This window comes from Ailuropoda melanoleuca, chromosome 2, assembly GCF_002007445.2.
Source record: "Ailuropoda melanoleuca isolate Jingjing chromosome 2, ASM200744v2, whole genome shotgun sequence".
Classification (NCBI taxonomy): Eukaryota; Metazoa; Chordata; class Mammalia; order Carnivora; family Ursidae; genus Ailuropoda; species Ailuropoda melanoleuca.
In genome coordinates this window covers 62,562,704-62,579,377 of record NC_048219.1, presented here as the reverse complement: position 1 = coordinate 62,579,377, position 16,674 = coordinate 62,562,704, and the positions used below count along the sequence as shown (strand labels likewise).

At 35.0% G+C, this 16,674-nt stretch overlaps 1 protein-coding gene across 11 annotated transcripts in view; it reads left to right on the top strand.

Moving 5' to 3' along the window:
• EVI5 (ecotropic viral integration site 5) overlaps window positions 1-16,674 on the top strand; it is a 201,917-nt gene that overhangs the window by 160,322 nt on the left and 24,921 nt on the right. For 10 of the 11 annotated variants that reach the window (XM_034653911.1, XM_034653901.1, XM_034653904.1 and 7 more), the window contains one exon: window positions 15,506-15,601. The exons of the other annotated variant lie outside the window; for it this stretch is intronic. In XM_034653911.1, coding sequence (XP_034509802.1) covers window positions 15,506-15,601 — 96 coding nt within the window. The remainder of the gene's footprint in view (window positions 1-15,505; window positions 15,602-16,674) is intronic. 11 annotated transcript variants of the gene reach the window in all.

Genomic DNA, 16,674 nt, shown 5'->3' with positions numbered 1-16,674 from the left:
GGAAGCAAATTGAAACCCAGTACATCATTGCAGAAACAACGAAAGAATAGTCTATTCAATAAACAATGCTGAAAAGTGGAATATTGGCATAGAAAGAAAGCTTGAGATAATCATAGTGAATGCAGAGATTAAGAATGTAAAACAAGTATTAGCTAGCAGATATGGATGAGAGGTAGATAATCTAACAGTAAAGATAACTGGTGTCCCACAACAAATGGAAAGAAGATATATTAAAAAATATGAACAATTCCACGTATGAGTAAAATCGTGGTACTTGTCTTTCCTTAACTATTTCCCTTAGCATTATACTCTTTAGGTCCATTGTGTCGTAGTAAATGGCAGGCTCTCATTCTTTTTTTTATGACTAGTAATGTTCAGTTGAGTATATATACCACATGATTTCTCGCATATATGGAATTTAAGAAACAAAACAGGAGCGCCTGGCTGGCTCATTCAGAAGAGTGTGCAACTCTTGATCTCGGGGTCATAAATTCAAGCCCCATGTTGGGTGTAGAGATTACGTAAATAAATAAACCAAAGAAAGAAAAAGAGACAAAACCCCAGACTTAAATACAGACAGCACAAACTGAGGGCTTCAGAGGGGAGGGGGGTGGGGGAATGGGATAGGCTGGTGATGGGTAGTAGGGAGGGCACGTATTGCATGGTGCACTGGGTGTTATACGCAACTAAATCATCGAACTTTACATCAAAAACCAGGGATGTACTGTATGGTGACTAACATAATATAAAAAATATTAAAAATAAATAAATAGGGGCGCCTGGGTGGCACAGTCGTTAAGCGTCTGCCTTCGGCTCAGGGCGTGATCCCAGCGTTCTGGGATCGAGCCCCACATCAGGCTCCTCCACTGGGAGCCTGCTTCTTCCTCTCCCACTCCTCCTGCTTGTGTTCCCTCTCTTGATGGCTGTCTCTCTCTGTCAAATAAATAAATAAAATCTTTAATAAATAAATAAATAAAGACAGACAGCAAGCTGATGGTTACCAGTAGGGGGATGGGTGGGGGAATGGATGAAATAAAGAGGATTAAGAGTACCCTTACCTTCATGAGCACTGCGTAATGTATAGACTTGTTGAATCACTGTATTATACACCTGAAATTAATATAACACCATATGCTAATTATACTTCAATTTAAAAAAATATATAAACAAGAAGAGGTCCCTGAAATTCAGAAAGATTCAAATATACAAATCAAAAGAATACCATGTGTTCTAGGAAAATTTGACACAGAATACTCCATAAACACTTAAAGCAGATTATGCACAAATTTGTATGGGAAGATTAAGACTTGTCCAGATCTCTCACATCATATTCAATGCCAGAAACCAATGGAGCAGTGGCTGTGCTGCACTCCAGTATGATAGGCACTAGCCACATAATGGCGATTTAGATTTAAATTAAAATTAAAATCAGTCCCTCGGTCATACTAGTTCAGTAGCCTCATGTTTGGGCATTTATTTGGGCAATTAGAATTGCAATTCAAGGGACACAGATTTAAGTAGAAACCGAATCATTTTCCTTATATTTTCTATCAATTTTAGCTAAAATTTAAGATTTAATGTTCATATTTTTCCTTTGTGTGAATTATTTAAGGTAAACATGTATAATGTGACAGAAACAGTTTTTAAAACTGAGTTTTAAAGAGTTTTAAAACTCTTTTTTTAAAAACTTGCTGTACATATTCCAGATGTTAACATTGATCATTAAAATTATTTTTCTCTACTTTTTTCCCCCTCAGGCCTTTAAATTCCTCTATATAATAGGTGAACTCCAAATCATAAGCTAAAATGTTCGATGGAGGAGCATATGCAGGGGGGAAAAATGACTCAATAACTGTTTTATTCACAGCCAAGCCAAGCCATCTCATTGAAATTATTGAGAGAAAATTAATTTTATAGTATGAGTTATTAATCTTAAATGTATAAAATATTATTGATACTATCTTTATATGGGCTGTCTTATACCTTGTCCTCCTTTGACTTCATATGGGAAGGAGTTACTGAATTGATAAATAATTATAATTTGGTTTTTCATACTGGCCTTCTCCTATACTTAATAAAAATGGCTGGCTCCCTATCAAATTTCAGTACTATAATAATCTAATAAGTTGATAAAACTTCTTGTTGGCAAAATCAGCTCTTTATGTTTCTTTTCAACAAATGGGAAAAGAAATATGCAGCCAAGAATACTCTATCCAGCAAGGCTGTCATTCAGAACAGAAAGAGAGATCAAGAGTTTCCCAGACAAACAAAAACTAAAGGAATTCATGACCACTAAATTAGCCCTGCAAGAAATATTAAAGAGGATTCTTTGAAGAAAAAAGACCAAAAACAATAAAGACTAGAAAGGAACGGAGAACATCACCAGAAACGCCAGCTTTACAATGGCACTAAATTCATATCTAACAGTAATCACTGCGAATACAATGAAATATTACTCAGCCATCAAAAAAAAAATGAAATCTTGCCATTTGCAACAACATGGATGAAGCTAAAGTGTATTATGCTAAGTGAAATAAGTCAGAGAAAGACAAATACCGTATGATTTCATTCATGTGGAATTTAAGAAACAAAATGGATGAACAAGTGGAAGGGAAAAAGAGGGAAGCAAACCATGAGCCTCTTAATGATAGAGAACAAACGGGGTTGATGGAAGGAGGTGGGTGGGGGATAGGTTAAATGGGTGCTGGGTATCAAGGAGGGCACTTGTTATGATGAGCACTGGGTGTTATATGTAAGTGATGAATCACTTCATAAATTATACTCTTGAAGGCAATATTGCACTATATGTTAACTGGAATTTAAAGACTTGGGGGAAAAATGAGAGAAGAGCATGTTTTATCAGTGAGATGAATATATAGGAAGCTGTCTAGTCATCTGATGCTAAAGAAGACATGACAAACTTTGACAGCTAAGGATTGTGCTCCCCAACTTTGGCTTACTATCACTCTTTATGGAGGGTCCAGGAAAAGATATATGAATCAAACATAAAATTATCAACACCATTTTTAGAAAAACAATTCTAACACATATCCTGCTGTGGTTTTTCTCACAAATATGGAAGTAGGAATGAAGCCTGATTTCTGCCCCTGGCTTTTTCCATGTGATCCTTGATAAGTTAGCCACTGAGTCTGTTTAGTCCTCTAGTGCTGTTGGATCTTGACCACGCTTAGGTCAAGCCACCTATGAGGATCATGCACAGGTGCAGGGGCCATGCCAAAAAAAGAGGGCAGCTTATGACTTTATCAGTCTGGAGAAAATCCTACTAAGAGAAGGAAGTGGTGATAAGAACCCAGAGTATGAAAATAATAGGTCTAGAGCATAATGGTCTTTAAGCTAACAGAAGAGGATCTCGAGAAATAACAATGCTGGGTAGTAGAATGACAAGAAGATGAAATGATTTTTGCTTAGATTTAGAAAGGCTTTTTGAAACGAATTCTTCAAAAGTCTCAGTATCCCAAGACAGCACTCGCAAAGGACTTGTCAGGTCTTAACTCAGCCTAGCATGACAGTGTTTATCATTAGTAAACAGGAGATCATCATATAGACTTTACTCATAGGCACAAGAGCAAGACAAAAGCTGCTTTATACTGCAGAAGAGCAACTATTTGGTATTTAACTTTGCGGTATTAAAAACAAAACACAAAGCCAAGAAACAAAAGCAGAGATGAATCTTTTACTGAGATGATAAACCCTCATGACATGGAATATGAGGATATTAAAATATGACAGTTCCAGCCATCCAGAAAATGAATCAGGTTTTTTTCAGCTGCAGTTTTCTCCAGCTGTGAGCACTGTCTCACTGAGCGAGGTGAAGCTTAGGAAGTGGCTGTTTGATGCTTTCCTTTTATGACAGGTTCTCTCTTTCTTAGTGATTTCTTTGTGACTAACCCTGTGCTTTTCCCAGAATTTAAAGTCATCTACCTCTGACATAGAATATTTTCGCCGACAAAAAGGCCAAAAGGCTTCTGTGTGTTTAAAGTGATGTGAAGTATGGAGAGAGTTCTTTGGATCTCGTAGGGATCAAAGAGTTAAACTTATAGGTTAGTCTCTTAATAAGAGGCAAAAAATATAGCCACTAATATTTATTATATTTCTCTTTTATCAAATATATATAAATAATATAATAAGTAAATGCTTGCTGGTATAATATATAAAATGCTGTCTTCTAGTGCTGTTCCTATATATTTGGCTTCTTTGGCTTCAGATATTTAAGTTTCTGTGCCCCTGTCTTCTATGCTTTCCCCCTTAACCAACCATTAAATATACACTATATTAGTTTTATCCTGCTGCCTATTTGGTTTGAAAAAAAGGAATGAAAACAGAACTGTACTTGGAGTTTTGTTGGAATGGGAAATTTTTGTATTTTACCTTGCATAATACAGTCTCTAGACTTGGACTCTTAAAAGTATTAAAGTCATGACAAAAAAAAGCAGAGGGACTATTACAGATTAAAAGTGGGTAAAGAGATATAATAACCAAAGATAACCATAAACCTCGGTTTGATTCTGGACAGTAATAATCCATTTGGGGCCCTTTTAAGGGAATTTGAATAGGAGCTACATATTCAATGATACTGTGAAATTAAACTATTACTTTAAGTGTGATAATGGCATTTAGTTATGTGGGACAGTTCCTTATTCTTAGGAAATGCATGCTGAAATATATAGTAGTGAAATGTCATATCTGCAATTTACATTCAAATGGTTCAGAAGATATCTATACATATAAAGAGAAAGAACAAAAGCAAATGTGGCAAAATAGTAATCAGTGAATATAGCTGAAGGGTATACGGGTATTGTACTATTTGAGCTCCTGTGTAGAAAATTCGGAAAACTGAAAAGCTAGAGGAAACTTTTGCAGGATGAAAATAATAGACTAGGTGCTTTTATGTTTTGTGTTTTCAGCTATGTCAAATATGCATCTAGTGCATTGACTGGGTATTAACTGGTCAAATTCTCTAAGAAAACCCAAAAACTTCTAAGCAAATTATCCGGTTGCACAGAATATTAAAAAGCCAATGGCTTGAAACACAGCTTTTAAAATCTGCTATCTTCCTGTCTCTAAGGAAGTGTCCTTCCTGTGGCAAGATAGGGTAAGTTATAACCAGCATTAAAAACACAGATAAAGAAACACAAATGGACTCTTAGACATGCCTATTACAATTTCATTTAGAAATTGAGGCTTAATTTGTGAGTTTAAACAAACCTGAGCCCCTGCCTCCTCTTCTCTCACCTCCACAATATTTTTTAATATGAAACGCCGCTAAACCCCACTTTTTCTTCCAAACACTTGTTCAAAGCAAGTTAACATTGTATTCATCTCAGTTTTGCTGCGATATAACACACGGAATACATGCTGCTTAGAGCTGTAGAGAAAACTTTTCACATTTTTACTTAATTCTTCTAGCTGTATGCACCAGCACATTTAATTATTCAACTTTTTAAAGAGTATGTTGGAGTACAGTAGATGTAGGTGATGATATCTCTGATTAAAGTGTCCACTTTCCACTGTGACTGTATACACATTGCACAAATAAATATTCACTTTTTTCCTGCTGACTATAGCATGTACTGATTTTCCAGTCAACTGTAACAATATGTGGCACATCTTGGGCACATTCCATCTCTACCTCATCCTTTCCTGGATTATAGCTCCCAGTGGTTGCAGGGATAAAACAGAAGTGGTATACCTAAGGTCATTAAAAACCAGTCCAAGTAGTCAGACACCAGAATCACTGCTCTTTTTTGCTAAATCTTCCTCTGTACACATTTATGGTTATATTAAAAAAACTTAATTTTTGACTGTATCAACCTGTTACCTAATAAAAATTTTGGAAAATTGGATCCCTTCTTTATTGTCATATCCCCTCATAGATGTTGATACTTTTAAGTTTTTAAATAATGATTCTGCTGGTCCTCAAATCTTTGGTTTTTCTTCATTCTTTTGAACAGTTAGTTATCTTAGTATTCAGTCCTAGGGGTCATATATATGGGATTTTTTTCTGATCCTAAACCTTATTTAGTTCCTCATCATACATTACTAAACTTTAAAATAGTATTATCTTCTGTTTGAGAGCTAGGTTAACCAAGAAAGGGATTTGAGTTCAAAGTGAAGCAAACTCTGTAGACAGGGAACTGACCAGCTGAAACTAACGTAGAAATAATATGAAGTGAAACTGATAGCAGAATTGAAAGAAATTAATTTAAGAAACCTTACCAGTTTTCCTTTGTTTTAAAATATATTCACTCTGGGAATGTAGAGACTATTTGTAAATAAATTTATGAGTCGTGGTCATTTACCACATTTGCCATTGTGGTGGTAGTTGAAAAATATTTACCTCTTTTTTATGTATAAAATTATACTAAGTAAATTCTATAATAAGTATAGACTTGTAAAATATTATTTGAGATTCTTAAAAGGTAAAAGTATTTTATAACTGGCATATAAATAAATTTTGAATTTGTATTTAAAAAATAGTTCATTTTCAAAGGTAGTACAAACCAGTGTCTTTCAAGTGTAGGTCTACATTCTGACTGTATCAGAACCCCCACTTGTGTAGCTTTCAAAGTTTACAGATTTTCAAAACTCATTCACAGATATTTAGAATTCATTAGGTCAGAAATAGATTCTTTAATCTGTGCTTTTACAAAACTCCCAACCATAGTCATCTTTGGGAATTACTGTTTTAAGCATTTCCTAGGTTATGTTGTTTATATTATTGTGTTCATTTACTTAGCCATATTTTAAAAAATATCTGTTAGATTGGATGTTTTTTATTGCAGATAACAGAAAACTACATTCTGGATATATTTATGGCTTAAATAATAAAGGGGATTTATTGGCTCAGGTACCTGAAAAATCCAGAACTAGGATATATTTCAGGAAAAGTTTGATTTGGGTTCCAGCTTGTTGCATTAGGCATGATTCTGAAGGCTCTGCTCTGCTTGTCATGTTTTAAAAAGATTTATTCATTTTTAAAAATAAAAGTCAAAATGTAAAATAAAAATGTATTCATTTTTGAGAGAGAACGCACGTGTGTGAGGCTAGGGGGAGAGTCAGAGAGAGGGGGAGAGAATTCTCAAGCAGACTCCCTGCTGAGCACAAAGCTGGATGCAGGGCTCGATCTCAGGACCCCGAGATCATGACCTGAGTCGAAATCAAGAGTCAGCCACTCAACTGACTGAATCACCGAGGCACCCTTCTGCTTCTCATCTTTTGTCCTTAGGAGGTTTTTCTCATTGTGTTAAAATGGCTAACAAATGAACCATATAGGTATAAGGTTGTCATAATATCCAGAATAAGAAGCTATAACCCATAATTTCCAGTAAAAGTTTTGAGAGTCACACTATTTGAACAAAACCCGAACCAGCCACAGTGCAAACAGATGTGATTATCCTGTTTGGCTTAAACCCTACCGTTCAGGGCCTTACCTGTGGGGTTAAGAATGGGGATAATTCCTATCCTATGACCACTACATAATGAAGGAGAGAAAATAGATCTTGATGTAACAACCATAAAATCTACTCTAAAATACTATAGAGATGAACTGTAACTCAGCCTAGTCTAAAATTATATTGTTTTAATGAAGTACTAATTTATGATTTAATATTTTTCCGTTTATGTTTCTAGTAAAATATGAAGAAAGTACTAATCTTAGAGCAACAGGTAGATTTTAAATGAAGAATCAGTAAGTAACCTGTGGGAGGTAAATACCTCTTCACATGTGTAAATGAACTACAGTATGAACTAAGTGCTTGCTTTCCAGTGGGGGGAGGGGCAGGCCTGTATTGCTTCCTTATTGATGACTTCTTCCAGTATTTTACTATGAAAATTTTCAAGCATACTCAAGTTGAATTGTACAGTGAACACCACCACCTCCATTAATTCCATTCTGGAATTAATATTTTTATGTATTTCTCTTATCTATTGCTTTATTAGATACTTACCCATCCACCATTCCAGCTATCTTATTTTTTGATGCGTTTCAGAGTAAGTTAAAGTGAAGTTGTTATACTCTATCCCTAATCAATTAGACATGCATATCTTTAGGTTTTTTATAAACTTTTGACTAAGATACTCATACATGGAACTCTGTATCTTAAGGCTTTAATATGAATTAGATAATTATAGACATCATGATGGAAATCGCTAAAATAATTACTGAAAGATAAATCCAAGAGTGAAAGTGAATTTAAGCTTTTTATAAATATTACTTTATGTTCTCTTAATATAAAGTTTCTTTTATCGCAAGACAAGAAGTTATATATTTAAGGTGTGTTCAGTGAAATTACAGAATTACCAAACTTGTTGATGTGTTGGAGCTCTTTAAGTTTGTCACTTACCTAATTAGTTTTGCTTAGGAAACCACTTAACTGGCAATCTGCTGTTGTTATCAGCTAGACCAAAAGAAAACGTCCAAGAAAATCCAAGTTACTGGTAAATTTATTAGGATAGCTGACATTTTCCCACCTGCTTATCAGGAAAGAATCATGTGGACTTGCTTGAAAATAGAAAGCTATAAAAGTTTTTGCAAAAAAAAAAAAATCTTTAACATTAGGTAATTGCATAACTGTCTCAGAAGTTATATGCCCGCTTTTTAGAATATAATAAGTTAACTGGATATTTCTTTGGCATTGTAAGTGTGTATTTAGTTACCTTTAAAAAGGACCCTAAAGAGCTTCGAATCAATATATTTAAATGAGAACCCATTTGCAGAACATAAAAATCACAGATTCTTAGATAAAATGTTATTTATATACTTTAATTTATTAAATAGCATTTAGGACATCTCTCAGTTTACTCCAGTTTTTGAAATATCAGCTATATTCCCTTAAAGCAGACTGTTAAATCAGACTACCTGATGCAGAGCTTTCAGACTGGTGTGTCTGTCACACTGGTATGCTTGCTACTACCATGACAGCTGTGCGGGAATGGGGTCTCTGCTAGAGCACAAAGCTGCTGAATTACCCTTTCTTTGCCTTCAGTTTAGTCAGTGTGCCTTATGAGTCGTTACTTGGGTATGTGGTGTTGTGCGTCTGCGGAAATAATGGCTTAATGGGCATCAGAGATTTTTTTTTTGGTAAACTTTTGACTTTCTGTATGTAAAAGCTTTCCAGAAGAAACCTAACATTAAACTTATGTACAGTTATATTTAAATCTAAAGGCACAATTATATGCAGTTGTGTTTAATCAAATATATAAAGTTTTTCTCTTTGAAATTCTGCATTTTTTCTACAATAAATAGAAATTCAAGGAAAACCTGGTTTTTTTAGTCATAAAGTCTGTTAAGAGGGCTTCTTTGATTTTCACAAATATCTTTCAGGAGTCTTTTTTTTTCCCCCTAAGTTAAAACATTTCATTTCTTTATTGTAAAATTTCTCAATTGCTCTGTTTTTTATAAAATACTCTAAAGAAATCAAGGCATAAAATTTTTGGCTAAACCTTACTAAGACCCACCTTTGGAGGAAACAGATCTTTGGAGTCAGTCACTTTTTGTAAAACAGATTTAATGATTCCTATCATGCCAAACTTTTCTTTCATACAGGTTTCCCTATGATAAAGAATTGGTATTAATTATGGTAATTGGTCATTTGATAGACTTTCAAACCTGAAGTATTTTGCATTCTTGAACTTCTGTCTCACAACATTAGAACTTACCTTGGACTTTGTAATTTTATTCACCCTGAGAATTTTATTTTGTCCTGCATGATATTCTTGCTTTGGGATATCCAGAATCCTCAAGAACTTCACCTTCACTGGGGACCAGATGTAAAGGTGACTTTTCTAAGTCTGATTCCAAACCACAAATATCTGGCCTTTCCATCTCATCCCCAAGGATTTCTTCCTAGTAGTCAGTTGCACTTTCCATTTAATCAACTATTTCAAGGCAATTTATATGGCACGATGCTAAAATTAGTCTCAAATTAAAAGCCCTCAAAGAAGACAGCTGAATATATACCCAAAGGAGTGATTCTCATCAAATTAAGTCTCCTTTGGAACTATATCTACCTACTCAGTTGAGGCTGCTGTTCCTCATGTCACATATGGGATTTGGAAAATACATTCTATAAAAATAATGGCTTCTTTTATGTCAGTGAATATTCTCTCTTTTTTCTCTCTCTCTCTTCTCCACATTCTTCTTTTCTTCCTTCTTGACTTCCTTACTACTTATTCCCTTCTGCTTGACATATTCTTTACCTACTTTGAGATGTACAGGACTGAGATGGAATAAGTTTAGAACCAAGGGAAATCATGGAACATGGTAGTCATGAAACAGACTGACTTTGGGTAGTGGATTTATTAGTCTTTATTATATTGTTCTTTTGTTCTTTTCCTGTGTTTCTGAAATATTTAAAAAGGAGAGTGATTAAAAATCAGATGCAGGCATAATTACATGTAAACAGTATTATACAACTATAAATGGTAATGTGAGTCATTAGCTTAGGGCCATAAATGAAAGTATGCTGTAACATTTCTCTTCAATTCTTTTTATATTGTGATTCCCATTTAAATAAGTGAGGGCTAAAATAAATATTCAAGCAAAGACATGAGATTTTTTAAACAAATCCAAAAAAGCTAATTTGCTTGGTCCTTTGCATAAATCCCCATATATATTCCTGCCTGCTTCAGTGTTTCTTATGTGTAGAATGCTATAATTTAGGGAGAAAAATGTATCAACTCTTTATGTAATTCTTAGGCAATTGTTAGTTCACTCAATTAGAAATAATAATAGTATCTATTACACAGAGTTGTGATGATTACATGTAAATGGCTCAGAACAGTTCCTAGAACATTGTTAGCCCCAGTCTCTATCAGGGTTGCACAAGAGAATTAAGTCTTACAGAAAATAATTTGAGTAACTATCTTCTCACTTCTTCTGAGGATGGTACATAGTACCACTTTAGATGCATAGGAGGGAAGTTAATTCATTGCATACAATGATGCTTTCCAAGTTAAGGCTTAATTCCTCTGGGGAACATCAATTGAGAAGGTCTGTTAAGTGCTCAAGAGTGTTAGCTGTTACTACTTTGGTTGCAAGTAAAAGAAACCCATATTTAAACAGGTTTAAACCATAAAGGGACTTTATTCGTTCACATAAATGAAAAAACAGATGGGGAAGTCTTCAGAGATGCTTAGGATTCTGAGTCACTCTGCTGTTTTGGTTCTACCTTTCTCTGGTCAAATTAATATTTCTCCTTTTTTACTTTTAATTGAGTATAATTGACACATAATGTTACATTCATTTTTGGTGTACAACTTAGTGATTTGACAAGTTTGTACAGTATGTGCACCACAAGTGTAGCTACCGTCTGTCCGTTACATTGCTATTACGGTATCATTGACGGTATCATTTCCTTATGCTCTGCTTTTTATCCCTGTGACTTACTCATTCCCAGCTGGAAGCCCACTCCCCTTCACACATTTTGCCCAAACCCACACCCCTTCCCCTCTAGGAACCACCAGTTTGTTCTCTGTATTTATAGGTCTGATTGTGCTTTTTGTGTGTTTGTTCATTTTTTCCTTTTTTTTTTTTTAAGATTCCACTGACAAGTGAAATATGGTAACTGTCTTTCTCAATCCGACTTGTTTCATTTAGCATAATACCTTCTAGATCCATCCATGTTGTCTAAAAAGACATGATCTTATCCTTTTTTATGGATATGTAATTTTCTATTGTATATATACCTCATCTTCCTTATCTGTTCATCTATTGAGGGACACTTAGGTTGCTTCCTTACTGGCTGTTGCAAATAATGCTGCAATAAACATAGGGGTGCATTTATCTTTTTGAATCAGTGTTTTTGTTTTCTCTGGGTTAATACCCAATAGTGGAAATATTGGATTATATGGTTATTACATTTTTAATTTGAGGAAACTCCATACTGTTTTCCACAGTGGCTGCACCAATTTACATTCCACCAACAGGTCATGAGGATTCGTTGTGCTTCACATCCTCACCAACACTTGTTATTTCTTGTCTTTTTGATTCTAGCCCTTCATTCTGACTGGGGTGAGGTGATATCTCATGTGGTTTTGATTTGCATTTTCCTGATGATGAGTGATGTTGAGCATCTCTTCACATGTCTGTTGGCCATCTGTATGTCTTCCTTGCAAAAATGTCTACTCAAGTCCTCTCCCCATTTTTTAATTGGATTGTTTGGTTTTTTGGATATTAACTCCTTATTGGATATATCATTTGCAAATATCTTCTCCCATTCAGAGGTTGCTTTTTGGTTTTGTCTTGTTGCTTATTTGTTTTGTTGATGATTTCCTTTGCTGTGCAGGAAGCTCTTTTTTTTGGTGTATTTCCAGTAGTTTATTTTTGCTTTTGTTTCCCTTTCCTTATGAGACACATGTAGAAAAAATGTTGCCATAGCCAATGTCAGAGAAATTACTGTCTTTGCTCTTCTAGGATGTTTATGGTTTCAGGTGTCCCATTTAGGTCTTCAGTTCATTTTGAGGGGTTTTTTGTGTATGCTGTAAGTTTCATTCTTTTGCTTGTAGCTATACGGTTTTCCCAGCACCATTTATTGAAGAGACTTTCTTTTCCCCATTGTATGTCCTTGCTTCCTTTGTCATAGATTGACTACATAATCGTGGGTTTATTTCTGGGGTTCCATTGATCTGTGTGTCTATTTTTTATTTTGTTTTGTTTTAGTATTACTGTCTTTTTTAATTTTTATTTATTTTTTCTTATCACCATACAGTACATCATTAGCTTTTGATGTAGTGTTCCATAATTCATTGTTTGCGTGTAACTCCCAGTGTTCCATGCAATACGTGCCCTCCCTAATACCCATCACCCGGCTTTTATTTTTTTATTTTTTTGCTGTACCATACTGTCTTGATCACTACAGCCTTGTAGTATATCTTGAAAATCTGGTATTGTGATACCTCCTGCTTTGTTCTTCTTTCTCAGGATTGCTTTGGCTCAAACCAGTATTTCTTACTAAATTCTCAAAAAAATATTTTTTTTCTTAAATATAGGGTTATAGCTACAAATCATAAAGTGTCTGTTGAATATGTTTAAGAATCCCAGCACATTTGGGGTGCCTGGGTGGCACAGTCGTTAAGCATCTGCCTTAGGCTCAGGGCGTGATCCCAGGGTCCTGAGATTGAGCCCTGCATCAGGTTCCCTGCTCCGCTGGGAGCCTGCTTCTTCCTCTCCCACTCCCCTTGCTTGTGTTCCCTCTCTTGCTGGCTGTCTCTCTCTCTCTGTCAAATAAATAAATAAATAAAATCTTTAAAAAAAAAAAAAAGAGTCCTAGCACATTTGGATTATAATTGTTAAATTATAGACAGTTGGTTTTTTGATATAAATATATAAGGTTTTATTTTTAAGTGATCTCCACACCCAGCACGCATCTTGAACTCACAATTCCAAGATCAAGAGCCGCATGCTCCACTGACTGAGCCAGCCAGGTGCCCCTAAATTAGACAGTTCTTTGCTTAAGTGATTGTATGTGATATTCATGTGCTCAAATATATAAGAAATGTTTTAAAACCTGTAGGAACTATAGTTTTCTTTTATATCTACATGATTATTAGTTAAACTGCTTCAGCAGGCCGTATTCTAATAAAAGATTTTTAAGGCAGGTTGTCAAAAAGAGAAGAACAGAAAAACAAAAAGAGTGGGCTTATAAGAATAATTCGATAGGATTTGAAGAACAGAATAAGGGTATATAAGAATGCAATCGAGGTGGGAAGGACGGTCAGTACAGAAGAGCAGTTCTGTTGGAACGGTACCCTGACTTCATAGGGGAGCCACCCATTCTGTTACTGGAACAGTTCTAGTTAGTTCTTTCTGCCAAGGATGTTAGGAGAAGGTGTGTAGAAAGAAAGAGCATGTGTTTGGCTGCAGATGACCAAACCACATGATATCCAGGGTCCCTTCTTACTGTGAGTGGAAAGATAGCAGTAGAGATCTCCACATGGGAAAGTGCTCCGCAGGACAACCCATTACTCTCGAGGTAATTTTACAGGACCCCTACAGCACTTTTTAAAACCTACTTTGTAAAAGCCTATAAATACTCAGATAGCACTAAGATAACTTTTACAGAAACTTCAAAACTCAAATTGAAATGTATATCTTTCTGCTCTGTATGTACTGATATTAAATGATCTTTAAGTTGGATTTTTTTTTTAAAGATTTTATTTATTTGAGAGAGAGAGAGCGCAGGAGCAGGGGGAACAGCAGGCAGAGGGAGAGGGAGAAGCAGACTCCCCACAGAGCAGGGAGCCTCACAAGGGGCATGTTGGGTTTTTAAGAGTAATAAGTATAGGAAAGTGTACATAGTGTCCGTAATATAAGTAAAAATTGTGTGTGTGTGCAATTGTGTTTGATTATATATGTACAAAATCCTGAGAAGATTACACTAAAATATTGTCAACAGTGGTTGTCTTCATGGAAGGAAAGTGAGGGGTTGGTGACTATTAAAAGTAAACTGGTACTTTTCTGGTACCAGGAGTTACTCAGAGCTTCAGTAGTTTCAGTAGCTGTCTCTGGATCAGAGCTTCTTAACATTTTAAGCATCAACACATGGCTTTTAGAAATAATCTGGAGATGTCAAAAACAATTCAGTTTTATCCTCTAATAAACCCTATGTCTATTATGATTATGATTATGATTATGATTATTATTTGAGAGAGGTGGGGGGAGAGAGAGAACATGAGCAGGGGGAAGAGGCAGAGGGAGAGAGAGAAGCAGACTTCCCACTTAGCAGGGAGCCTGATGTGGGACTCAGTCCCAGGACCCTGAGATCATGACCTGAGCCGAAGGCAGACATTAAACCGACTGAGCCACCCAGGCACCCAACCCTATGTCTTAAAGACACATTTGTTTTCAGATAGTAAAGAAAAAGGCAGCTTCTCCCCTCCCAATATATACCCCTGGAAAATGGTCACATTATGGTTCTGGATCTAGCTGTTAATATTGGAGCACCTTTTAATCAGCTGTATCTAGGACTCCCAACATACATTCCTAAGTTAATCAAACAGAAGAGATTCAGAACTGTTCCTCCCCTTTTAAGAGTGGTTTGCAGAACCTTTTCTTTTTTCTCTTCTTTGTTCGCCAAGCAAAATCTGATTCCCAGTGTAGCTATGAGAGGCTTACTACCTTATCACTAAGCATTGAATCTCTTATGCTATGGATAGAAAATCATTTGTGCTCAAAGTAACTAGGACAATGCCTTTGAATTTCTAGGGTAATTTTTTCACTATAGACCCATTCAATTGTTGGTTTCTAAGAGTCTCTCCAAGGTACATTTTGTAAGTTGTATGTGTGGTAAACAACTTCCACTAAGTGTCATTTAGAAATATTCAGTATAGTTTACTATAAATTGCTTTCCAGAGATAGTTTGAGAACGGATTAGTTCAGAATTTAGCCACAGGGTATGCCTTTATGCTGTCCTATATCTTTAAATATTTGAGTACATGCTGTGAAAGTTGTCTCTTGTTTTTGGTTTGTTCTGTTGTCACAAAACAGAAAGAAGAAGGAAAGCTTCAAGGACAGCTTAACAAGTCTGATTCTAACCAGTATATTAGGGAACTGAAAGATCAGATAGCAGAGCTGAATCATGAGGTAAGTGATAAATTTTGATCTTCACATATTTCTTTCTTCCTTCCTCTGTATTGTAACAACACTGTATTACTGGTTTATTACTGGTTATGACTGACTTTTTCATGATAAATATTTTCTGTGAATCCCTGACTATGATAAAATAATATTTAAGAAAATTGTCTTTTTAGTAAGAATTGTTCTGTTCCAATATTGAGAATTAATTTTCCTCAAACCTTTTTATCATGATCTAAAATGATCAGTTAATATTTGCATGGCAAATATTTTTTTTATTGTGATCTAAAAATCTTTGATAGTTTGTCTAGGTGTTATAAGTTACATCAGTTAAACAAAGGTTTTCTTTATACTTTTAAAATAGATTTGTGTTATTTACCGTTGTGGATAGAGGGAAGTCTTTTTACTCTTGTCTTCTTATTCCCTTCGTGGTGGTATTACTGAGATTGCAAAAAAGGATACTTGCCTAATATCAGTTAACAGATTTCTTAGTATCTAAACACTTTTTAAACTGGCACTATCTTGAATCTGTGAGATTCGACTCATGAAATTTTCAAATGCTATTATTAAGTACTCTAGTAAGTAATTTAAATTAATGTGTTTGATTAGAGAGATGCTTCTTATTAATGTGGCTCTAGGTCAATTTCCTTGTCCTTTATTATTTTCTAATGATAAGTACTTATCTAAACATGAATACAAAAGCATGTTTCTTATCTTGAATTATTTGTACAATAAGGTTTATTCACAGTGATAAGATTTAAGTGGGTAACATAACCTCTTTTGTTAAGAAAGAAACTCATTTTGACCACTAAATTAATTTAAACCTCAAAGGGAAAAGTTTGGACATTACTCTTTCCTGGTATTACATCCTTCAGTTAAAGTCTGAGTGTTTTGGGTAATACCTCCCGGAGGTGGTCAATCTAAGTAAATTCTGAATGGAGAAACAAAACATTAACAAAAATGATAAATCTTAAATGTGGTTTTATTTAACTTTCCTGAAATTTTGGGGGTCATTCCTGTGATTTTCAACCACGATAGCATTTAAGAGATTCAGGATTATGTATAATCTTTAGTAGTTACTA